The sequence below is a fragment of the Ammospiza nelsoni genome, chromosome 5 (genome assembly GCF_027579445.1).
Source record: "Ammospiza nelsoni isolate bAmmNel1 chromosome 5, bAmmNel1.pri, whole genome shotgun sequence".
NCBI classification, from domain to species: Eukaryota; Metazoa; Chordata; class Aves; order Passeriformes; family Passerellidae; genus Ammospiza; species Ammospiza nelsoni.
Genome location: NC_080637.1, coordinates 34,962,946 through 34,989,647, shown reverse-complemented (window position 1 = coordinate 34,989,647; position 26,702 = coordinate 34,962,946). Strand labels below are relative to the sequence as shown.

General features: G+C 41.3%; 1 protein-coding gene across 2 annotated transcripts; it reads left to right on the top strand.

The window, feature by feature from the left end:
• The first annotated feature begins 1,319 nt into the window (after positions 1–1,319).
• BEST3 (bestrophin 3) lies at positions 1,320–25,888 on the top strand. Of its 2 annotated transcripts, XM_059473213.1 has the most exons (10): positions 1,320–1,542; positions 5,219–5,388; positions 7,049–7,143; positions 7,684–7,917; positions 13,084–13,238; positions 13,934–14,011; positions 14,429–14,581; positions 17,871–17,951; positions 19,247–19,398; positions 21,766–25,888. In XM_059473213.1, the coding sequence occupies exons 2-10, from the start codon at positions 5,237–5,239 to the stop codon at positions 22,670–22,672; spliced, it is 2,007 nt and encodes a 668-aa protein (XP_059329196.1). In that variant the 5' UTR covers positions 1,320–1,542; positions 5,219–5,236; the 3' UTR covers positions 22,673–25,888. The 2 variants fall into 2 exon arrangements, with proteins under 2 accessions (XP_059329196.1, XP_059329197.1); XM_059473214.1 differs by lacking the exons at positions 5,219–5,388; positions 7,049–7,143 and having other exon boundaries at positions 1,430–1,542.
• Positions 25,889–26,702: the final 814 nt, after the last annotated feature.

Here is a 26,702-nt window from a genome sequence, read left to right as displayed (position 1 = left end):
CACAGGAGCTGTAAATCTCATGTCTTCTGCAAAACAGCTCAGAGCCAGTAGAGCAATCTCAGCCACCTCCAATCTGCAGGAATACTGAAGAGCCGCCAGGAAAACCACCTGATACCCCCTGACACATAGAGGTGCTATTATTTACTGCTCAGTAAGACCAGCAAACTATTATGCTCAGCAAAGAAAAATGTTTTAGGTCTAAGTAATAATTTTCCCAGTGACCTTAAAATATCCCTGTTGTTAAGAATTTTCCTTGCACAGGGCAGTCTCTGTAATAGGATCAGGCAGTATGTTTCTCCATGCCAAGTCACTGAATGCTAAAATGATTTGTCATCTTTCGCCACAGGCCACTGCCTGACACACACATGCCATAGTCTAATATCTCGCCTGCTTTGACATCAAAGTGTCTTTCTTCGGCCATTAACAACAAGAGGAAAGGTAAACAATGGCAGAAACTTCCATTCTTTCTGGGAGAGTTTTAATTAAATAAAAGGCGTCAAATGGATTAATGTGACTAAGGCAGGGGGTAAAACTTTTCATCATAAAATGAATTAAATCCATAAATCTCGCTTATTCTCTTCCCCTGCATTTTTTAAAATTTATTTCACAGTCACATTATTTCATTCTCTGCTGAAGTTTATGACATTATATGATATCTCCTGGGCTTTCACAGTCTATCACCTTTTACAGCTCACGCTTAATGCCATAGGTCATAAAAGACAGAGTTCATCTCATTTTACAAAGGGGAAAAGGGAAAGTCCTATGTAAAACCTCCAGTTGCAGAAGGATTTTCACGTGCTGAAATATACAGTTGTGAATAGGTCCACTGAGGCTTTTCCTAGCAGCAACTCTGCCTGTTTTGAGGGATGAGTGATTTCTACAGCATGCCCCAGAGACCTGATTTCCCAAATCAAATCAGCAAAGCAGAAATGCAGCAAATGCTGTGGTCCAGGGTGGGACCAAGGTGCAGCTGGGGAGCATTTTCAGGTTTGGTGGGGTTGTCTCTGGTCTTCCTATTTAGATGTAGTTAATCAGTGCTATTCATTGATGTGTCTTCACAGGACCGTGTTAGAGACATATCACTTTTCAAGACAAGTCTCAGAGCAAAAAGCTCCCTTCTTGTCCATCCCATTTTGGAGGAAATAAAATGCAAAAAAACTGTATGTGCCAGCCAAAACCATTGCAAGATTCTTCATTCAAATGAAAGAGGTCCTTCCGATGGCAAGTGGCGTTATAATTATAGACTAGAAAAGAGCAAGATCAGCAGCTGCTGCTGCTGCTGCTGCTTGCGTTTGTTCCCTGTGTAACTGACAGGACAGAGTACTTGGCAAAAACAGACTTCCAGAAGTGGAAAGACATTTTAACCCCTGTTCTTGTCAGTCCACTCCTCTCAGGGCTCGGCAGCAGCAACCCCTTGCTTCAGGTTAAGGGAAGAGCAAGGTGATTTTTGCAGATCTGAAGGGGACTTGGTTAAGGACGTCTGAGAAAGAGGAAGGGTCCAGGATTTGCCTTCGGGCTTGGATTGCTGAATCAAAATAGCAGGTCAGTGGATACAGCGTAAGCTTAATATGTTTTTATACTTGGCTTAACTCAAATCTCACTTTCTCTTCTATGCCGTAAACTAAAACATAAGGTGAACAACGACAAGGGGTAAATCTGCATAGAGGTACTATTTATTTATATATTCTGTAAAGAGCCTTTCATGGTCAGTTAGGAAACATTGATGGCTGTTATTTTGTATTGTGGTTTCTCTCTGAATCCTAATGCATCCAGAAATTCTCAGCCAGGCAAAAATCCCATTTACAATTGGGTTCAGTATTGACAGAGAGGACACACTTATATTTTTAGCTGTTTTTCTCAACGTCTTCTAATGATCTTTGCAAAAGTGGAATAATATATAACTCTCATTTCAGTTTGTGCTTGATAAAGTTTCAGAAAGGAAATAAATACTGAGTAAAAAAAAAAAAGCGGCATCATAGATATGAGTCAAGATCTCTACAGGCATCAAATGGGCATAACTTGTGTTATGTCCTCAAAACTCACAAATCCATACCAGCAAAAAGCCTAACCCTATATCTGCTAATGAATTTAAGGGCAGCATGATAATTAGGAATGTTTTTCATTACCCTGGTGCCTGTGGTATCTGATCTAATGTACTCTGTCCTTCTTCAGCCCTGGCCAAAAGAGTGCTTAGGAAGGAATGTGCTGGGGGGCATCGTAATGCTTTGCTCTTCCTGTCCATCTCAGTTTTAGCTTTTTAATTTCCTGTGGCCATAAGTAATGTAGGAAGGACTCTCTGCCAACATGCTGCCCATGAACCAAGGGCTTGGGACCACTCTGCAAGAGCCAGAGTCAGCCCAAGGCTTTACTCCAAAACTTCCTGTTGCAAGGGGAGGCCATACCTAAATGGTTGTTGTTGTTGTCAGAAAAAAAAATAAACCACAAATGCAGATTTAAATTTGTGTTTGCTGTGTTGAGAAATCTAACCAGACAAATGCAGAGCTGTCTTTCATAGCTTTGTATAGTCAAAACTGTTCTGTAATCACCTAATCTGACCTAATGTACATTTTAAGTCATTGAATTATATTATCCTGAATTATCCCTATATGAACCCAATGATAAATGTTTAGGAATGCATTTGCTTAGCAAGAGGATAAAACAGAGCACGCAATAGGCAAGGAAAGGAAACCAAGGCACCAAATTTCTGTAACAGTCTTTGCCCCATTTCAGAGGCAGAAAGAATAAGAAGGGGCATTCAGTGTCTTCCAAGAATTTCTGTTCAGAGTCAAGGGCATTGAGTAAGGTGCTAAGAGATGGCTGGACTGTGATTAAATGAAATATAGTTGCTGCAAGCAGACAAATTGCATTTGGTGGATAAAAATCTTCTCCCAGTCTAATGCATGTGGAAATATTCTTAATCTTGATTCCTGTTATTACTACAGCACTGCATTTGTGGCCAAAACCAATCTACTAGGCCTTGCAAGACAGGATTTGCTTCAGGTCTGTAGAGAAGGTAGACCCACTTTGTCTAGCTTAGCTACTGACCAGTTTTTGGCACTTTCCACTTTCCGATAGCTGGGAGACGGAATCCTTCCTGAACCTCCAATGCAGAAACTGAGAGTCATGTTTTTGACACTAATGGCTGCTTGTCTTCAGAGCTGCAGAAGCTCCAAGGGTGTTGCAAGCAATCTTTTTTCCTCTGTGGCCCACTACAGATGCCCAGACACCAGGAGAGACTAGCAGAACCCCTCAGCCCCTGCCTGTCTCAGTTATGTGAATTCTTCCCAAAAGTCATCTTCTGTACTACAATTTGCCCTCAGCTTAAAGATCCTAAACAAGAGGGTGACTGTCTAGTCCCCTGTTCTGATATTTGGCTGCCCCTACAGTTAGCAGTTCATGTTTTGTTTCATCCTGCATTTGTCTAACTTCATCCTCTGATTGTAGCCCTGTGTTGTGCTGAGGGTCTGGGTTCCTGCCAAGCTACAAGGCCTCCCACTATCAGACATCTTTCCTAGATCCAAGTCCCTGCTGGAGATTTCCCACTGGCGATTTCCATTACAAAGTGGATACTAATGGGGAGATAGAGGCACACTTGTTGGTGGCATGGCTTAGGCACATACTCCACACATCAATGGGCAAGATCTAAAAGCTCCCACAATAGTTCCAGGAAACGCAGTATATTTTTAAGCATATTATTTTACCCCATTCCTCCCAGCCACAGATTTCTTTCATTGTTCATAAAGTCCCACTTTTGCTGGAGAATGGACATCTTTGCCTCCATTTTCTCAAGTATTGCATCCTAACCACAAGATTTTTAGCAGACAGGACTGCATTTCCAGGCATGCCTGTCAGACAAGTTGGCTCTTGCATTGAACTTCTTAGAGTACAACAATGACAACAAAAAATTTAAATGTCTGTGCCAAGGCTCAGGAAAAGAAAAAGTACCATCTGGATTCTAAAGACTAATACCCATGCTTTTTTTTTTTTTTTAAGAAAGAAAAAAACCAACACAAAAAATAATCTTCAGCCCCATGCTGTCAAATATCAAGCAATCATTCTGCAGAGGAAAAGAGGCAGCCTGTCAGCAATACAAGGCTTATAGTGTCTTTTCCCTGCTGAGTCCCTTGGTGACTAAAATAAAAACTGGCACATTTACAGGTGAATTTTAATGGCTTACATTATGCTCTGCATCAGAGACACAGCCAAGATGCACAAAATATTTGTCATCTATTAACTAGGAGTTCAGGTTTTTCTCCCCCATCCCCCCAATAAATTTGCTACAGTGGCATCACAAAAATATAGACAAGAATAATATTTGTGATACACAGTAACTTTCTTGAGATTTTGTGATTGTCTTAATTACTCTCTTTCTTGCATGCTGTATAAAACTGTTTTCATTCGCATTTGGAGCTAGGATTTGTTTTGTAAGCATGTGAAAGTTCCTGCAGCATCTCCCTGCACTGGGTAAGCAAGTACCAAACCCAGCATAAAGTATTTACCTGTGTATTTTCAGTTGTACTTTAATTACACCGTGTCTCACACTACCTACCTGAGCAGCCTTAGGGCTTGTTTTGCATGGCCATGCAATGCTGAAGTATTGAGGAGCAGTCTAGCTGCCAAGGGGAGAAATAACAGCATTCCCCAGCCAATTTCAGCTGCTGTCATAAATGTTAATGAAAGAAGCAGTCCCCAAATCTCATTTGTTTTTTCAATGATTATAATTTCCACAACGAATTAAAAATACTGGCTGGGGATGTACCTGCATTTGTGGAATTTAGCTTCACTGCTGTAACCAAGAAATAGAAAATTTTGAAAAAAATGTCAAGCAAATTTGTTTCCTATTCTTTGCTCACACTAGAGTGGAGCAAACTGAGCATAAGCAGAGACTGCAGAGGTGTAATATGTCCCAGCCACTGCCACCCAGAAAGGTGGCCACATTCAGTGCTAACTGCTGGGTTTGGGTGGTCATAGACATAGAGCCCAAATACAGCCTTGCACCAGTCAATCTGCAGGTCTCAACAGGGCTTGTAACTGCATGATTTTTATTTTTCCCTCTCTATAGATATATGAATACAAACACCACGTATTTATGTACACATATTTTATATGTTTAAATTTACATGTATATCCATGTATCTATCTATACAAGGGTGCATTCAGGTTAGGATACACTGTCTAAAATGCTGTTGGTGTCCTGCTTCTCTTCTACTGTTTCTAGGCCCAGCCTACCACGACGATGACAGTCACTTATTCCAGCAAAGTAGCAAATGCCACTTTCTTTGGATTTCACAGATTACTCCTAAGGTGGAAAGGCAGCATCTACAAATTGCTGTACAGAGAATTTATTGTTTTTGCTACTCTTTACACAGCGATAAGTGTATTATACAGGTACACTCTTTCCAATTCACATCTCATTAAATGTTATGCTGAAGTTTCAGACTTCCTAGAGTTAGGCTGATGAATGATGGGGGGAGGTTACTCTTTACTTATTATCTTTTCCTTGGACATTTTCCAGTGTGTTTACCTTTCCATGTTTGCTTTAAGGTTCCAGAGGAAATATGTAGAGTGTCAATACCGTTTATCATATTCAGCTGATTGTACTTTTAGCCTAGCATTGAGCAACCATCCTACTGAAGCTAGAATAAATAAAAATTAAGAGCAAGCTTAGGTTATACAGCTTTTGTCATTCTGACATTGAGCTGTCAGTTGTGAGAGTGCCTCCCTGCCTTAGATCAAAGGTATAGACCTTTTGTTCTCCCTGCAGAGCTCTGTCTTTGGTTGCTCAGTGGGAATTTAACAACACTCAGAGGTAATCATTTTGGAGTGAAGTTATATAGCCAAGAAAAGCAAATTTTGCTTCAAGCTAGGAAGGCATGCAAACTTGATTTTTAACCTTCCAAAGAACCAAGTAAAACTGCATGGAAGCCAGACACGGTTATTATCTGTGTGTCACCCAGCACCTGGCACGAACATATTACGAGAAGAATTGCTTTTTTCACCAAGGTGTGAATTAAACACCATATGACAGATGCAATGCATCAATTAGTACAGTGAAACTTTTAATTGATGAAGTACATTACACAGAAGTATCAAAATTATGGTTCAGTTCTTACTGTGATCTCTAATTATATCTCTGGTTTTTATTGGAAGCAAGGAGAAAATGAGCTTCAGTTTTTCTCTGATTAATCGCTATTTTTTGTTCAGTAATCTATACCTGTAAACAAAGAAAGAAAATTATAGCATTAATATGTAAAGGAACACCAAAGTCTCACAGTTATTTAAATTAATCTAGTTTAATTGAAATGTCAGGCAATTGAAGACCATGGTAAATACACCACAGAAAGCTTTCTATATGTGCTCCAGTTTATTGCACAATTGTAAGCAAAACCTACCAAATATTTGTTATATTTGTTCCATTTATAAGAAGTCAAAAAATAACTGTAATACTCACCTATACAAATAAAAAAAATTATACTGAAGCTTGTTGTATTTCATTAGACACCTTTTCCTGTGGGCAGAAGCTACTACCGTGGCCCACTTGGTATCATTTGGTGAATATTTTCCTGATTGCAAAATACAGTTGAATTTTAATCTTGTGGAAAAGAAAAATTTCATAGGAGTAAGAATTTAAAAACTGTTGCAACAATGTAACATTTTCAAATCAGAGGAATTTGATTGGTAATCTTTTGCAATTCAAGCAGACCTAAGCATTTCCATTAAGGAGACTAAGGTCTACTTGCAGACTTAGAGCTTGCTGTCATCTTTGGTCTGTATGGGACAGCAAAATTTTCCAGACATATTGATCTAATTAGTAGTACCATTCAGATTAGTCCTGAGAAAAAACTACAAAAACCAGGGAATAATACTGTTCCTCCAGCTTCTTTAATACTTGCCAAAAGTGTTCGGACCTTTCCCTTTAAGAATTTGCTTGAAGGCATTAGCCAAGGTTGCTCCCCAGTGTACATATCTGATTATTTATACATGCTTGCACTTAGTAGCTAGCGCCAGAATATTATGGAAGGACAGATACATTTTATTTTTGCTGCAGATTTTTTCTTACAGGTAGCCAAAAACGGTTCTTTGAAAAATTATCAATTTACTGTGACAAATATGCTGAACAAATCCCAGTAACTTTTGTGCTTGGTAAGTACCAGATAAATGTGAAATTATTCTTCAACTATGTCTCTGTTCAGGCATTTTGCGAATGTTGGTGCATGGAAGCATTTCAGAGCTGAGAGGCATGTGGGAGGTTAGAGGTTCACAATGGTCATCTGCTTCCAACACCAACAGGACTTCTCAAGTTCAAGTTGTTTTTGTCACATCAACGTTTAAGCTCATGTTTTTAATATACTAACAAAAAAGGTTTCCATATATTTAGATCATGCCCACTTACACTGATACCTTGTACGTGATCTCCCAATGAAATAAATTTTCCCTGAGTTTCACTACACAAGAGGAAATTTGGAAATTCATGGGTATGAGATACTCAGCTGGAATGTACTGTTACATTGCAAGGTCCATTAAATAATTAGTATTTATTGCATCCTGGGTTTTGACATGGCTTACTGCATTTATTCTGGGAAATATAGCAGCTTAGTGATATGAACAACACTCTGCAAACTAAAATTAAAGTACCTGAAATCCTGATAGGCACTGGACTTTTTTTTCCCTTCTAACCCTCAGGGTTCTATGTAACTTTGGTGGTGAATCGCTGGTGGAACCAGTTTGTGAACTTGCCTTGGCCGGATCGTCTGATGCTGCTCATCTCCAGCTGCGTGCAGGGCAGAGATGAGTACGGGCGCTTGCTGAGGAGGACTCTCATGCGTTATGTGAATTTAACATCCCTGCTGATCTTTCGCTCTGTCAGCACAGCTGTGTACAAAAGGTTCCCCACCATGGACCATGTGGTTGGAGCAGGTACTGCCCTTTGCCTCCCCAAAATTGCTTTCCTTTCTCTCAGACGTGGGGGCTCAGGGAGGGAAAAAGCCAGTCTCATTTTTTCGTTCCTGTGGCCCCATGTGTGCATCATACTAACCCACCTCAAAGCAGTCATCTTTTTGTTAGTGATTTAGATGGTATAACCCTAAGAGTGCATCTTTAATGTTCTTAAAGTCTTTAGCAACACTATAGAAATCAAACTAGTTTGACAGTCTTATGTGAGTCTGCTTTCAGACCCCATGGAGGGGCCTGCCTCAAACACTCAGGCATATGGAACATCCTCTAAAGTACAAAAAACTCAAAGTTGCAATATAGTATGATGTAGTACAACAAATGGTGACTTGTTATATGGCATTGCCCCAATGTCCGGGATATAACTTGGTCTGGTGTATCAGAGGCTGATCTCTGTAGGCACTTCACAAGTACAGCTTTATCCCAATTTTTATTCAAGTAGACTGCATTTTTAAGAGATTGCACATTTTAAGTGTTGTGATTTACTTAAAAAACTCCTCAGCCCCGAGGGTTTTTTCTTTGTATTGAAAAACTTACTTTAAACTTAGTTTTTTCAGTGATAACTAAACTAAGAATTAAACATGTCTTTGCTTTCTGTTTCTTTCAATAACACAGTGAGTGTAATGATGGTGAAGAGAGCTCAGTCATGTAACACTTTAATTGTCTCTCAAGAACTGACTGCTCAGTATTTAAAGGCAAGGTGTGGCACTGTGCCTTCTGACTGGCATGGTCAGTGGCAGAGGCAGAACAGCAATGCAAAGACGTGGGGATCTGTTCCAAAGGGAAGTCATGTTTTCTACTGAATGTCTTGAATTTCTTAAAATTATTCCTTTGGCAGGGATTAGTAAGCAAAGTTTTAGCAAGTTAAAATATGCAGTGTAATATACATATACACATTTAAAATATGTGAGAGAAGCTATAGATATTAAAAAAAATGCCAGGCAGAATGCACCAATCTTACTTAAAAAAAACCCCAAACCATTTAGTAGAATTCATTGAATTTTAAAGCTCTCTTCCTTGTGTTGTGCAACAAAACTGTTTACCTGAGCCAGTGAGAGGTCAAGGAAGCTTCTGTCACTGTCCCCAGCAATCTGCTTCTATTATGCACTGGAAAATTACAACATTTCCAGGCAGCTAATCCAGCTCTGCCTCCCTATTGCTAAAGACAATCTGTTCCAAAGAGACAGAATGTCACAGCATTGTACCAAAATTGTAGACTGGAAAGCAAGTTTTGATTGTTGTTTTTTTTAACAGTGAAAAATCTTCTACTATAAACTGTGTATATAAGTATAGACAGTGTAGTCAGCTCTGCATTCCGGCACTTTTTTTTGGTAGGTTTTAATTCATATTGTGCTGCAGAGGTTTTATTGATGCAGTATTGAGCTTTTCAGGGTACATTTTGCTCCTGTTAATATCCATGACTTAGACAATACTCTGCAATCATCCCCTCCCTAGTTCCCTGTGGCATGGCATATCAGACTGCATGGGAAGGAGACATTTAATATGAATGTGAGCAGCACAAATCTGATACTTACAGCACAGTCATCATTGAAACAACTTATGATGATTTTGCATTTTGCTGTCAAACTGTGAACTGCTGTGACATAACTATTGCTACACACTTCTCTTTTCAGCAAATGAACTGCTTAAATTCATATATTTTAAATTTGAGAACAGTGCCACAATGATCTAGTCTGACTCATCCATAACACAAAGCACAAAAGCAGCATCCTTTATCAGGCTGCAGTTTCTGACTGAGCTAATACCTTCTAGGAATGTAATCAGCCCAGATTTAAAATTTGGATGGGTGTACTGGAGACTACACTGCATCCTAGGTGACCAGACATTCACAACAGTAAACTTGCTGTTGAAGAGCGACAACTTATTCTCAGCCTGAACTTACACAGTGCTATCTTCTATTCACTGGACTTTGTCAAAGTTTGGGTCCTTCTTTATTTTTAATTAGAAGAAAGCATATTGTTTCCCTCAATAGCTACCTGTTAGCAGACTGCATAAAGGCTTGAATGAAACTGAGGAGCTGCACCAACTGCAGGCTCTTTCTATAGGATACAGTCTTGAGTGCTGGACCTTCCTCCTGACTCTTTTTCATGTTTTAACACTCTTTGTGGAGCTGTAGACGGTAGGTCCATGTGGATTCACTCCTTTATGATGCTGACTGCTGGTGCACACATGCTGTAAGTGTCAAATGCCCAGCAGCTGTCCTGAGCACAGCAATCGTGTTGGCTGCAAGGTGCAAGGGGGAAGCTGGAACTGTTAAAAACAGAGTAATGAGTGAGCAGCTGAGCAGAGAACACCCCAAAAGAGCTGATGGGAAACACTGAAGAGAAACATAAGGTGTGAGCTCAGCAACAGGAGTATCTATGAGTGGCTGAAGAGTGCAGTCCCAAATCCTCTACTGGAAGGAAGCACCTAAATTAATCCTTTCCCACATAACACAGAAGCAGAAAATGAAACTTTTATCTACTTGATCATGATCCTTCTTTTCAAACCACTAGTATTAAAAATATTTAATATGAATTACCTGAACCAGTCTTGTCTCAAGCCATTGAGTTTTGACAGGAGAACTGAATACTCTTTGAATCACTCAAGGGAGAGCATGAGTGATTTTGTCCCAGCCAGGCTTGTGTTCTCATCAATAATTTTCCTGTAATATCTCTTTGGCTGACAACGTGATACTGCTCACATTAGTATCCTTTGATGGTTTATTGATTGCTCTCCATGTCACTCTTCTGAAACTTTCACAAGGATTCAGTGCCCTGTCATTCCTTAGGTCATCCTTTTCATGATCCTGACACAATGTTTGACAAATATTTCCCATTTTCTGGAGCTACTTCAGTCTTCCAATGCTTGTCAAAACCAGTATTCTTGTTTATAGAGTTTCTTGGTTAATTCTTTGAATACTTCTAAATAAAAATAGAATGACCATATTTAGAAACCATGTAATTTTAATAACTGAAATTTTATATCCTCCCTTATATTTAATGGAATATAAAGTGTTTCCTTACCACTGCAATAACAGTGAGCTATTCTTAACTGCATGTTGTCTGTGTTGCCAGCAGTAAGAGCAATCCAGAATTAGTATTTTCTGCAATAATAATAGTAGACATTATTAATATTAATCAAAGAGAATATTTAATCAATATTAACACAAAACTTCAATGCCAATTTGAACTTTATAATTTAAAAAATCAGATTTTGTTGAGCTTTCTGAACAGGAGGTGCCCAATTTCAGTGGAAAGCTGAACTGATCCTTGCTGTTCTTTGTGACCCCTTCAGGCTGAGTCTTTCCAGAGCCTCCAAGTGACTTGCATCCAGTGTTTACTCCAGACTCAATTTTTTGTTTTTCTGTCTGTCTGTTTCAGCCTGATAGACACACATGTTTTCCTGTCCTGTAATAAACAGGCTGGCTGGACAAAAATTAAAGGCAGCCTGAAAGACTGACTTTTAGGAGTCAGGAGCCATGACTAGCAGGTTAATTTGTCTGGTTGCCTGATTATTTCTGTGAAGTTAATTATGAGAAATGCAAAATGCCCAGGGAACTTTTAAAGGCTTTATCTAATTCTGTTCTGAAATTCTATGATACTGCATGAGTACTGTCTCTTGCTGCTGAATATTTCCTCTTCCACAGTGTTTTCTGTCCTGTCCTTGCCTTTCTTCTCAGTAGTTGCAGTATTTCATACCTCCTGTGTAGTCTTGTTCCAACTGTACAATAGTGGCATTTTCCTCAAAAAGAGAATGTTTAAGATCACTGTGTTTAGCAAATCTCCTCTAACTTAATTCACATTTCTATGCATCACAACTGAGTTTATGTATATTTATTTGTTTGCTGTGTCATGTGTCATTAACTATGTTAGCCATAGTGGACATATTCTTAGTTCCTCATTGGAGTCTACTGTCAATTCTCTTACTGAATTTTCAGCACTCAAACTTGTAATTGGTTGGCTGGGCCCCCTGTTTTGGGGCTGTCATGTTACTAACTTTGTCTTGTTTCAGAGCTAATGTCAATACAACAAAAGAAGCTTTATACCCACATGATAGATGTCACATACCTGAGCAAAAACTAAGATCCTTCAAACATGACAATTGCCCCGATGCCAGAAAATACAGGATTTGGAGAAAGGAAAATGTGAATTCTCTGAGGTTGTTTTTGTCAAAGCCTGGGTGGAAGGAGGACAGCAGAGCAGAGCTTTCTTCCCCAGAGGGGTAGAGGTGCTGCTCCAAAAGGCAGCTGCTCCCTTGCCAGTCCTAGGCAGAGATTGGCTCTGGTGCAGGATTTGTCACACACAGCCCTGACTCCCTGGTTATGTGACCTTGGACTTGCTTGCAGCAGGGGGAAGCAGAGCTTCACAAGGCAGGAGAGCTCTTCAGGAAACCTAAAACCTTCCCAGCTCCCCAGCAAGGCAAATTGCCAGGCAGAGAGCATCTTCAGCTTGCAGCCCCACAGCATGTCACCTGGCCCAGTGTCCCCTTAGCGGCGGGATTTCTGTGCTTGATTCCCTCTTCATCACTTTGCATGCCTTCATAACCCCAAAGAAAACATCAAACAATCTGTCAGGGAAGTGTTTCACTGGCAGAAGGCACACACTCTGTTGGGCTTTGTTTCATGCATGCACTTGTATCCTCTGTTGCTTGCTCACTGCTTTGCAGATATAACAAAAAATTATCAGAATCAGAAGGTCATGTAACAGCCCTTACAATATGTCCAAATGCTTCTGAAAGCTATCATTGGTGAAAAATGTTTCTTGAATGATATGTCCAGTTTCTTATTTTTCTGAAAGAAGCATATGAAACTAGAGAGTAATTTGTACAATTCTTAGTATTCTATGTATCTACCATCTGTCAGCAGTTAGATATAAGAACACAATAATAATAAATTATTGCCCATATTGGTAGAGAGGAATTTAGCATAGGTAATTAATGCAAAAAGAAGTTCTTTCAAGCAAGATCTGTCCTGAATTTTTTTTAAGAGGAGGTTACTAGTTAGAATTATAAGTTGTGTTTAACAGAGTTCTTAGCAAATAATACATAAACAGATAAAAACATACTCCAAATGTATAGAATCATAGAATAGCATAGAATAAATGAAGGTTGTTTTGTTTTTTTGGTAAATAGGATTTATGACAAAATATGAAAGAAAACTTTTTGATGATCTTAAGTCTCCCCACCTGAAATACTGGGTCCCATTTGTCTGGTTTGGAAATTTGGCATCAAAGGCACGAAAGGAGGGAAGAATTCGAGACAGTGTGGATCTGCAGACACTGATGAATGTAAGTAAAAAAAGGAAATCTAGAAAAAACTAATCTATTGTTTTTGAAATTGCTATGTTGCTTTTCCCTTACATAATTCGTTTTATTTAGTATGCACAGATCTCCTGTGTCATCTAAATTACCTTACTCAGGATTTATCCCACTTTTCTTTGTGTACCAATGCACACTTAAACACACAGCAGCATTCACTGGGATTCTCTTTAATATGACTAAGAAGGTATTGCAAAAAGCAAAAAATTGATAAGTAAAAAATTATTGTAACATCACTCTAAATTTATACTTTTCCCATTGCTTAAAATATGAGAAATGAGAATAATTTGGCATTTTGAAGATTTTATTATCAGCTTCAGAGAAGATAATCTCCCTGAATATTTCATTATGTGGTAAAATATCATTTTTATGATGTAATATAATCTCTTTCATGTATCACTACACTGTGAATAAAACAGAAGCAGAAGATGAATTGTGAAGAAATACGAAGCATACTAAGCACTTTAACTTCATAAAGTCAATATTCAAATGGGGTGCTGGGTACAGTTATAGTATCAGTTTATATATACCTTCTTTTCTCTCTGTCCTTTTATATGTGCAAAAATAAACTGCAACAAAATATTTACAGTTCAGAATTGTATCCCATGCAATTTTATTTTGTTGTGGTTTCTTGTTGGTTGGGTTTTTTTCTTTTTGCCTTTTAGGAGATGAATAAGTACCGGTCTTGGTGTAGCCTTTTATTTGGTTATGACTGGGTTGGAATTCCACTGGTCTATACCCAGGTACTGAGCTATTATCCTGTAGAAAGTTCAAAACACAATTTCCATAAAAGGGGGGTTGGTACAAAACATTCATTATATAAAACATTCATAGTCCCAACCTGAGTCTCTGAGATACTGAGCACTGGTTCACTTGCACAGGATCATGGAGGCCTGGCTAACTATTTAAGGCATATTTAATGCAGAGATGTTTTGAAGATCTTGTGTAATTTGGAAGAGGGGAGGGAAGCACTGAAATGTTCTTCTGTTTCCTGAGTGTTCTTCCTGGCCGTAATTATTCCTGTGGCCTCTGTACTTGCAATACCTCCTACAGATTCATAAATTATATGGCAAAAGGCAGACAAAGGCCTTTGGGTGTGGGTTGCCCTGTGCATAAGATTGTATTGGTTTATTATTTCAATGAAGTTCTGTTCTTTGCAGGTTGTTACTCTTGCAGTCTATACCTTTTTCTTTGCCTGCCTGATAGGGCGTCAATTTTTGGATACTGACCAAGGGTACCAGGGACATGACTTAGATATTTACATTCCAATCTTCACACTGCTGCAGTTCTTCTTCTATGCAGGATGGCTCAAGGTAAGCTGGTTTCCTGGACAGGTGAGGGGGAAACCCTCCCTGGGGGGCAGGTCAAGGTGTCAGATCTGTGACACGTGTAAAATCCCCAATGAATACTGAAGTTACACCAGAGGTGAATTCAGCCTGAAGTGCTCTGTGGTCATAGAGAAATATCATGCAATGCATTTTTAATTCCGCCTGACAGACCATATGGTAAGAAATGGTGGTGAATCTGAAAGAGCCCATTTTAGTAGCACCAATGCCACCATAACTCCAAGGGAGTATTACTCCCACAGGGTCTCAGGACTTGAATTATAAAGTGACAGAAAAGAGAATTAAAAAACATTTTCTCCCACTCCATTCTGCAGTGGGAAACTGTGGTTGCAGACCTGTCATCAGCTGAAAGGGACTGAATGATAATTTCTTCTTATGATCAAAGCTGGAAGTATCTGATGTTAACCTCATCAGATGCAGGCAATTGAAGGTCCCCAGTTCCAGAAGGCTATAAAAGAGTGACAGACAATATTGGCTAGAAACCCGCTGCATAAAAATGTTCATTAAGAAGAAGAGTTGTAGAGGAATTGGATGCTGCCCATCAGCCTGTTGATGACTGCTAGCTAACATACCACAATCAATCTGATTGTTGAGTAATTAAGCCACATACCTCAAGGTGGTTCTCTCCTCTGAAACAGACTTGCTGGAAAAAAATTTTCATTGGGGTCCATGTCCATTAGATTTCCTTCTGTGTTTATCAGTCATGGATAGAAACATAGAGCTAACTTTTCTGTTAGAATATAACTTTTCTGTTAGAATATAACTTTTCTGTTAGAATTTATATTGAACACAGTTGGTCATATACATGCCTTCCCACAGCCAACTCTGAAGGGTAGAGTAGAGAAAACAGCACACCAAGCTGGCAGATTGTGAGGAAAAGTAAAGTGTGTGCAGGACAAGCTACTCTAGTGTTGTGTCCTAGGAAATGAAGGGGAAAGGGATTTTGCTGCATAGGGACCAGCCTGGATGGGAGCAGGACAAAGAGGAAGGGAGGCTGTACAGTGAAGGCAGCAACTTCTGAAGAAAAGTGAGGCTTTATCTGTAGGCAGTGTCTTCCCATTAACCTAGAGGGTTAAAAACTGTAAGCTGTTCCTCTTGACTGCCCTGCTGGTGCCCCTGAAATGGGTTTTCCTTCTTCAGCACCCAAGGATGTTTATAGCATCTCCTCCTATAGTTAGGCTCAGAGCTTCCAGCCAGCTCCTGACTGTGGCAGGTATGAGATGCCATTGTAACTGAAAAATATTCTGCATAAGGAAATGGAAGAGAGAAGAAGAAGTTTTTGAATGTTAATTTAATATCAGCAGAATTTCCTCAGACTGGGGGTTCATCCAAACCCTCAGTGCCCCGAGTCAGGATATTTTTGTCTTGAAGGTTACAGCCAGTTTCCTGCTGAGAGTGTTGGACTTTAGCTGCCAGGCACCAAAAAGGGCCCTGAGGTATTGACTTCCAGTAACTTGGCAATTCCTCAGAAATAATGGGTAAGCTGAGCTCATTCCTTGGCTTCAAGCCTGGTCTGTTATACCTATAATAAAGGGCCAAAGTTTCCCATTACATGAGACACTTCTAAATCCCCATTTTCTTTACAGGGACAGATGAACTGCCCAAATACAGAGTTTAGTTGTCCATCACTACGTTATTTTCTGGAGAATAAAGTCATGTCTCACATGCCAGGACGAAGTCAGCCAAAAAAAAACCACCACCACTATTTGCTCTGTCCCAGTCCTCACTTTTTTAAGCTCATGTGATAGGTTTTATGGTGGACTTTTGGGTGGTGGTCCACTGGCTTACATGAAGCAGATCCATGTCTTCCCTGGAGAGCCACAACACAGACTGCGTTCTGGTTCCTCCCTTTTGCAGCACTTTCATAGCTGTACCCAGAATGTAATGCCATGTGAATGAGTGTGAGCAGAGGTGACCCCTGTCTCCTTTCATTGCTCCCACCTTACAGGTGTTTTTGTAGTGTTAATCTACTCAGCAGTTCTTTTGTTGTGTGCCCATGCTGGCCTGGGAGGAGGTGGCCTCAGAGAGCCAGCAAGTGCTTTTCCACAGGTACAGCCTAGAGGCACACAGGGGAAATATGCAGGGAGCAGCTGCCTTACAGCTATAAGTTATTTAGACATAGCTGTCCATGGTGAGGTTAATGAACAGCACTGTTTACATCATACAGTTGCTTTACCCATATCCACATTAAACCAAGGACCCTTCTGCTGCTCCTGTGCATGGCCCTGGTCATCACAAGGAAGGCTTGCAAGGGTTATCAAGAATGCCATCACCTTCAAAACCAGGGCTTAAAAAGATAAAAAGAAGGAGAAAAGAATGGAGGGGAGAGGATATTTAATGTCAGTGTACCAAGAAACTAGGAAATAGAGAAGCATTTTGAATTTCCTAAATTTTTCTATTTAACCTTTTTTTCCCCCTCCATCAGCAGTATGTGCTTACTCTCCACACAATGTGCTTTAGTAATCATGGAGTGGGGGGCAGTCTCTGTGGGCTTTTTCACTGGATTTGGGGAGCCAGAGAGAGTACCTATCCAGACTAGCTCCCAGACTAAGGTACCTCACCACAAATGTGTCTGAGCTCACTGATTGTGTCCTCCGTGAGATGAGCTTCTGCCCTGCAGTTTAACCACCTCAGGTACACAAACCCAAGCCAGCAGGCTGAATTAAAGACAGGTTCTGTCTCTGGGATTTGGCTAGCATGATCCAGAGTTAACTTGAGTCAAGTTTTTTGTATGCTGCTTTTCCTCAAAAGCCCTGGAAGGTTGCCATTGGGGTTAATGCTGATAAAGAAGTAGGGGCTGAGGGCTGAGGTGGAGAGATGAGCCCTACTCCCTCCAGCAGACTCCAGCTGCAAGGCTTGGGAATACTGACCCTATGGACTGGTGGACTGTTGCAGACAACAGCTCAATAACAGAGCCTCTAGCTGCTAAACCATTCCTTTAAATGAGCCAAAGCCAACAGTAAGGAAAGGTAATGACTATTGGATGTGACAATTACCTTGGCCCAGACATGTCTCAGTTCCCAGCAGGCCAGCACTGACAATTGTGATTGACAGCACCAGCGAGGCACAGAGATATGAATCTATAGTGAAAGCAAGCTGCTCCTTGGCTAGGCTGGCAGAACAATCACACAGGAGCTCAAGCTGTGATTGCAAGTGACAGGCAGGGAGAGAGAGAAAAATCCAATCCTACTTTCTCTGCAGCAGTAGTCCTGACATGGCATGCCAACCTCTCTTCACTGTCTCGTTTTCTTTCCAGGTCGCTGAACAGCTCATTAATCCGTTTGGAGAAGATGATGATGATTTTGAAACTAACTGGTGCATCGATAGAAATTTACAGGTTGCTGTTGTTATTTCTACTTCTAGCTTTACTCTACCATAGGTTATCATTACATCTAATGCTGTCTTAAACTGAGGAATAAATCAGGGCAACAAGTGCTAGCAAAACATATTCTTTCCCTGAAGGACCACCTGTGGCTGTGATCCACAGAGTTTGTTTTCACAACCAAATTCATTGTGATTTTGGTATTTGGCCTTTACAATGCCTGACTAAACATGCAAACAGCTGACTTTAAATTATAAAACCACTCTATGCCTGGAAAAACATGTAATGTAGGTCAATCCTGCAAAATCCAAAATTCATTCCCACATAGATAAGAACAAATTTTGGTAATCTGAATGTCTCGTGATTAAAATATTGTATATGAACCTTCCTTTAAAGAGAAAGGCAGCAAAAATAGTAAAAACACTAAGCAGGGCCCTGAACTAATGAGCAGGGCCAGTAGCATGACTCATGTTGGAATACTGCTGTCACCCACAGCAGTATCTGTGGTCAGCACAGGAGCCAGTGTCCCCAGTCCCAGGGGCTGTGAGATGACAAGGGCGCAGTTTTACCCCTGATTCCCAAAGAGCCCTGGCTGTTTTGCTGTCAAGGAGCTCAGAGACATGAGGAGGTCCCACAGCACCTTGCTGCTCCCCCTGCAAAGAGCCAAGCACAGGGCTGGCTGAGCTGATGTTGGACTCCAGGAAACCACATCCCAGGAGTTAGGGGGAACAAGGGCCACATAAACCACCAAATTAAGCAAAGTAACCAGAGTAAGCCATGCAGGTATGTACAAGAATGCGAAAGGACTTCACATGGACAAAGATGCTCTCTGGCTTAGCACCATGTCAGGATACTCATGCTACTGTGCCTTAGAGCCTGTTGTGTAAAATTTATTAGAAGAGTGTTCACATACTTCATTTGGAATGTCTTAAAATGGCAACGAAGCCTATCAGAAAGATTCTTGACCTCTGGACACTCCAAGGAGCACATGTCACTCTTTACACAGATTTTCCATAGCACATGAAGGATCACATCTAACTCATTATACGTGTGGGAAGGACTTCAATCTGGCACAAATATCTTTGCAGTCCAGAAGATTCAAGTTATGATAAAATTTATTCTCTCAGGAGTATAGGCAGATATAGGGGGTTTATTTTGTAATACTGAGTCTCTTCTAATGGCCAGGCCATCATACACAGCTTATGTTAAAGGGTTTCTGAAAGAAATGTTGACCCAGGGAGTATAAAGTAGACTATTTCATATACTCCACTATGTTGAAAGTGATATGATTTCTGCGAAAAAAATTTAAGGTTTCACTTCTGGCTGTGGACGAGATGCACATGAACTTGCCAAGGATGGAGAAAGATATTTACTGGAATGATACCTCTGCCCGCCCACCCTACACAAAAGCAGCTGCTGATTACTGTATTCCTTCCTTTCTTGGATCAACTATTGAAATGGGGTGAGTGGCACTAAGGGTCCTTAATGCCATCAGAAAGGGCACCACCCCCACAGTCTGCATTGGCTGGCAGACAGCCAGTGCAGGGATGTGGGCTCTGATGATACTTCCAGCGGAGAAGGTGGAAATGAGAAAAGAAATTAGGAGGGAGTGGACAGGCCGGTGATGGTGGGAGGGTGTCTCCAGTGGTCCATGTGTTCATCCAAGCTGTGCATGCATATCTTAAATTGTATAATCAATACATAGAGCATATTTGCAGGGAGGGTTTGTTGATAGTCTCTGAACAGATATGTTGATAGTCTCTGAGCACAGGATGATACCTGAAGACAGTGACTGACTTATCTTAATGATACTTGCTTTTCTACTGCTTCTTCATGCATCCCCAATTAGCAAAGCAGCTATTCCTTTGCTCATTTAGTTAGTAGATGACACTTGAAATCAGTCCAGATTTTTGTGAAGATCAACAACAAATCATCTTAAATGTTTTATGACTTTTTATTGACTAATAATCCTGGCATGGAAGTTGAAATGGCCAGATTTTGTGAAGGTATTTATTTGCAGAGATCAGCAAAGGACAATGGTTACAAAGAATAGAGGGTATGGGATTGCCCCCTGTTGTCAGGATCTATATGAGGAGTCTGTGACAGGCCAGTTAGCTTAGAAGCTGTTAGTTTAAATACTTGTGCCATGCTGTAATACAGACAGATCAATAAGCATAAATACCATCCTGACTGACAAAATATCAGGCAAGTAGATGCTGTCATGTGAAAACCTTTTTAAAAACTTTACAGTAGACATTTTTTAACTTTAAAAAATATCTCAAGATATTTATAATTTTCTCATCATTTCCCACCTTTATAAAAATAAAATGTCTTTAATTTTTTGTTTAATTTGGCTTTAAAATTGTGGTTTTCTCTTTTTTTTTTTCTTCTTATTTTTTCATTTTTGCATGCATTCTACTACAAAGGACAATGGTTTTATCACACACAGCCTTTTCAGAGGTTATTTCCTTCTGGAAAAAATATAAAATGGCAAAGAGAAAGGTAAAGAAGGAAATAAAAAACTAAAGAAGAAAAATTCATAGAATATAATTTATTTTAAGGTAATTTCTAGGGGGAAAGGTGGCAAAGAAGAAACATCATTAAGTCTGCAAACAATTTTTTAATAAAAAGGTACTTCACACAAAAAACTTAAGGAAGGAGAAAATGAGAAATAGCTCCCTGATAGCTTCTGTGGAATGCAAACAGCTCTGATGTGTTAACTTTTTATTAATTATCTTCTCACGGGAACTGTTTCTTTGTTCATATTTCTAAAAATTATGGATAACTCTTATGCAAACTTCAAAAACAAGCTCTAAAAATTCTTCCAAGTCCAAAGCAAATATATAAAACTTGAGCCCAAACCCAAAGTCTTCTCCAGCCACCACAAGCTAACACCTGGAACAAGTTGCCTAAAGAGGTGGCAGGTGTGCCATTCCTGTAAACACTCAAGGTCAGGCTGGATGGGGCCATGAGTGACCTGATCTAGTTGAAGGTGTCCCTGCTCATCACAGGGAGGCTGGATTAGCTGCCTTTAAAGGTCCCTTCCAACACAAACTATTCTATGACCTTCACAAATGCTGGATGAAGTTCCTCTGTCCCTCCAGGTTAGAGCTGCCTGCCTGTACTCCATGCCTCAGATTTGGCCCAAGCCCCTTTGCCATTCTTGTCCTTAGGCCAGGTAACTGGGCCAGTTTGGCTTGCCCAGACTGCACTGTCAGTGACGTGCACTGAATTCACTGGCATGTGCAGCAATAGTTGTTCTCATGAAGCACCAAGGCTGTGGAGGAGAAGAGTACCAGGTACAAGTGAGACCTTCAGAGACACTGTCATGCCCCAGCAGTAAGTGAGATTTGGCCATCTGAGCAATTTCAACCTTTTTTAAAACTGTTGTCCTCTGCTTCCAGCAGTAGCTTTTTCACTGTTGCTATTTTTCTTGAAGGATTCTCCTGAAAAGGTAACTACAGCACTCAGTAGGGTTCCTTTCTCCCCTTTCCCTCACCCTGAGCACAAGCCTAACCATGTTAGAAGGTTAGGCCTAAGAAGGCTGCAGCTCAAATATGAAATGGTGCCAGATGCCTGGCTGGATGCCCTCCCAGCCTGGTCTGTAGGGGAAGAGACATCTGGATGTGGGGAGTTCTTTGGGTGATCTGGCTGATTCAAAGGCACAGACACTCTTTCCTGGCATCCTCATCTTTTTCTTCCTTCTCTTTAGGGACACACTAGGGCCTTGGTTCCTATGTCTTGGGTCCTATGTCTGAGATAGAGGGATAAATGTGTATTGATGCTTCCTATATTTAAGTGACATGTACTACCTGGCTTTACTTGGCAGGCTGGCTGATACCGAGTTTCTCTATGGGGAAGAGTGGCCTTGGGAAGAGGAGAAACACCAGAGACAGTATTCAGTCTTGAGAAGAGTCAAGAGGTTTCTCAGTGTCCATGAGGGTCCTTCATACCCCACTCACCAGCGCTACAGCCGGCAGACGAGTGAGAATTCGGTGTTTTTCCCAGCTGATGAAAAAGGGCACATCAGACGGCTGCAGGAGATGCACACAAGAGGGAGGCACTCCACCTTAAGCTTCAAGAGGAAACATGAAGGAGTTAGCAGAAGTAACAGACTTCATGGTAGCCGAGAGCTAGGACCCATAACAGAAACCTCCAGGAACGAGGCACAGTTTGGTGACAGTGACACCTCATCTGACACAGCCAGGCCAGTTCCTGAGGTCATCGTTTCTGAAGCCCAGGAGATTAAACCTGATGTGCTAGACAAACCAGAGCTCCCAACAGAGCGTTCTGCAAGCATGCCAGAAGAGAAGCTCCAAAGGATCATAGCTGAGGCAAATGTGGCTCTTCTGAACCAACACTTTTTCCCCCCAGAAATGACTCCATACCTCTCAAGTTCAGAGGTGCATCAGTCACTTCCTAGTGTGATAGGAGAGCCCAAACATGAGTCCCAGGTTAGTAACATAGCTGGTCTCATAACAGACCATGAGAGAAACCTTCAGCGATGGAGTTTACCAAGCTTCCATAGTCCTAGTACAGCTTCAAATGCTGATCATGATCCACCTTCAACAGATTCTGGGACAACTTCACCACAAAGGACATTGAGTGATGGAAAAAATGGTACTTCTGCTTGTGCTCCACAAACATTTGAGATGCAGGACTTATGGGAAAACCTGGACAGTAAAGAAACAGCCATAGTAGAATTTTCTAATGAGGAGAGTGAAAGAAAACTTTGACCATTCTTCCTCTGGGTTTGACTGAACTTTTTGTCTTCTCTTGAACGTGGTTCTCACACAAATTTGCTGAAAGTGCAGAAGGGCAGACTCAGTACTCAGACAAGTTATGAACAAAATGCAACAGAGGATTTGGGCACCTAAATAGGAGGCCTTGTGGTGACATATTTTAAGCCACTTGGTCACTGGCTTGAAATCTGTGACCCTGTGGGAAATACATTTACAGAGAGTACTGGGAGCCTCAGGATGTATATGGCAGTGAGCTGTGCAGACATAACTAGAGGAAACACTAAGGTTTTCAGAAGAGTGGGTATGATTCTGTCTACTTGGGATATACACTGGACTCTGATGCCTTTGTCTGCTCCGTCAGCTTAAAGTTCGTGACATCCCAGTAAGATCCACCAACAGTTTTGGTTTCTACTCAGGTGACTCAAAGGCAAGATGTGGGCTCAGTTCCTTTGTCAGCCTGGAGAGATTCAGCCCATCATCTCTCACTGCCTGGAGGAACACTTGAAAAATCAGGCCTCACATTTGTGTAGGACACTATTCTGCCCCATGCCTGATGAAGCTATGCCACTAAAGAGTAGAAAAAATAAAAGGATTAAATGTTTAATTTCATTTTAAGTAATGGAAGGTGCAAAATAGCTGATGGGCATGGTATGTCTGAGCCCTGGAGCACATATGTGGCATACCCAGTGACAGTTTATTGTAAAATGAGGCTCCCAGGCAGCTTCCCTAGGGATGACAGGGCAGCAGCACTCTCTCAAGAGGTGATGGAGCTGAAGGTGCAACTAAGCCTAAGACTTCACTCTTGTGGAGCTCTTCAGCTGGAAGTGCACAGGCTGTAGTCATCCCAGGCAGGCAACAGTGACCCATGACTCCAACCAAAACTGGTCTCCACTTCCGAAACCTCTCCCTCATTCCCATGCTAACCAGATGTACCACACACTTTCTTATTAACCCAAATCTGAGTCAGCATTAGGTGGCTCCTGCTGCTCCAGAGATGACCAAGCCACCTCCCCAAACCTGCTGGTAGTAACCTGGCCTTTCAGCTATCACTCCTGCAAAAGAAGTCTCAAAGAAGGCCAGGAAAGCAGCCACAGATCCTTGGGTTTAGATCTCAGCCATGTTTACAAAAGTGCAGTCTGGAGCATGTTGCCAACGTTCTCCCATCAGTGAGTAGAGGACAGACAAGGGAGAGACAAGGTAGCTCAGGGACTGAAAGGACAGAGAGGGGGTGACCAAAAGTTGTGAGTCTGCAACAACCAGCAAAAGCAGTATGGACTGCATGGACAGCAAGTCCACCAGCTCTCTTGCTCAGAAGGCTGCGCTTCAAAAAACAAACCAGCCTCTCTGCTATAGTAACTGGTAACACCAGTGGCTCCTGGGAGACTTTAGGACTCTCTGGACCTGGGAAGGGAATGAACAGACCTGCGTGCTCCTGCTCCTACAGCCAACAGCTTAGGTGAGGAACCCTTCTAGCTGGTATCACATACAGCAGGACCCTATCTCATCTGGGTAGGCTTTGAACAAAAATCAACTGCCCTCCCCACTTGTACTTCTTCCAGCTTTATTTCAGCCTGGAAATTGGCTCCTGCTGCTGTTTGTTAGGCACAGTCTGAGCAGAGCCATGCTCTCAAACCCTCCAAAGACACTAGACAACAACACATTTGATTGTCCCGTCAGTTCAGGAAGCAGAGGACACCTGGCCCAAGGAAGCACTGTTTAAACTCATATTATGTGAATTCCAGTTATGCAGGAAAGTCATGCACAGATTTGCCAGGCACCTATGGAAGGACTTCTTCACACCATGAGATGAGGTGACACTGGTGTCTGACAGCAGCTTATTGAAATTTGATCACAGTTTGGAGTCAGGCGTTCCGGTGCAACCTCACACTTGCCACTCCACAAGTCTTCAGGCAATTCAGGTTGCTATGTTTAGGTTTGACCAACAAAATAAGAAACTCTGTGGAGTGAAATTATACAGCAACAAACAGCACCTTACCCTAGCAGTCCAATTTTCTGAATGGCCCTTATGCAGCTTGTGGAGGCATTCCCTTTTTCCTCCTGATTCCTTCTTTCTTGTAGCTGAAGCCACACTTTTCAATTCAATGTTTCTCAATCTAATTGCCTCTGCAACTGTCAAGGAACTTAATTTACCAATGTGCTTAAATAATAATAAATGGCTAATTTTAAGTACAAATAATACATTTTAAGGACAGCCAGACAGCTCCAGTCACACAGCTAGAAAAAAAGTAAAAGTAATTGCTGCTTTCCTCTATAGCACTTTTGTCAGAAGAGCAGTACAAGTTTCTGGGGAGTTTGGCCAGACATGTATAAGAAGGGTTTTCAGCAGCTGTGAAGGAAGCCTGGCCCACAATCTAACTCTCTCCTCACAGTACATCAGCTTGAGAAGCTGTGATTCACGCTGTACGGGAACTTAAGCCAGAAATTAGAGATGACTTTCAAGTGTCCACCACAAATCTGCACTGAGAGTCCTGTCCCACCATACCTGCTCCCTCCAATCCTTCACACAGCTTCCACCAGGGCTTAAGGTATTGGACCAAAATGCTCTTTGTCCCCAACCCAGACATCAGCTTGTTTCATCCCAGCACTGCTAAGCGTGAAAAGCCTTCCCAGCTTCTCATCATCGAGCTCTGCTCATCTTCTTCTCAGCCTGGCTGCTGCCCAGGAGGCACACTGCTGCTTTCCACCAGAACATCATCATACCTCTAATCAGCAATGATTTTGCTATCTCTCCCACTCACTCTGCCAGCACTCCCTGGCCCTGCAACAGTGCTCATTATTTGATGGAGGCTGAGGGTGCCACACAGCAGCCATTAGGTAGGTAAGAGCTTAATTAGGAATTACAGCTCTGAAGTCATGCAATGCAATCCATAACACAACACAGTGGGGCAGCTCCAGGTCGGCTACAGCAGTCTGTTCATTGCTTCTAGAGAAGCTAGCGCTGGGATGAGTTACCAGAAAAACTTCCTCTTGTCATTTAGCTTGTTATCTCACTTTGGCAAACATCAGCATACTCTGACTTGTATTAAACTGTCTTTTGGGATTATGTGCTCTCTTACGCACTTCTCTCAGTAAGCTGTTTGCCTTAGCATGGTAAATAGAGTATTTTGGCAAACCCAACAATCTGCAATCCATGTTCACAGGTATTAGCAATCCTGAATTATTGCATGAATAAAGGCACTTTGAGACACACCATCGTCCTGGTTTTACTGAACTCAAGAAGAGTTTGACCTAACATGCAAATCAACTTGATGTCTACCAGGAACAGCAAGGCACAGAAGCTGGCAAAGTTGGACAAGGATAGCACAGGGCCAGGATAGATGAGTAGGTCAGGGCAACAGTTTGCTCCAATCAGATGGTGTTAATCTTGAGCAAGATCAGATATATCAGAACAAAGAGAGGACTAACCCCTGTGCATGCTGCCTGACTTTCCACCTGTTTCTAGGATGTGTTCCCACTCTGTGCTGGAATTCATAGAGCCAAGATGTCAGTGCTGGGAATGACTGGCTGTGGGGACATGTCCCAACACCCTGAAAATCTTCTGCTGTAAATAACAGATCTCTAACTCTGCAAACTCATATTTATGGAACTGTATGATACATACTGTATGTATAATGGAAATGTACCAGAGTGTTAAGTATGCTGCATAGTAGAGAAAACAAAAATACCCTGCTGCTGTTAAATGGGGGATGGGGCTTTATAGATGTTTGTTTGTCTTGGCTCATGACCAAACAAATGACTTTTTCTAGACAAATAAGTTAGCTCATCGTCAATCCACTGTTTAAGAGTGACATGGACAAAGGGGAATCAAGACAAGATTGGCCTGAAATACAGAGTAACTTCACACAGCTCAGTCTCATCTGCAGAAAGAGGCAGCTGGCAGCAGAGTCTCTTTTGCTAGAGGTTGATAGCCTGGATGCCAAATGTGTAACACAATGTGGCTGCAAATAGAGAGTCATGGAAACAGGCACCAGGGAGAAAGATTATTTCATATTGGAAGGCAAGA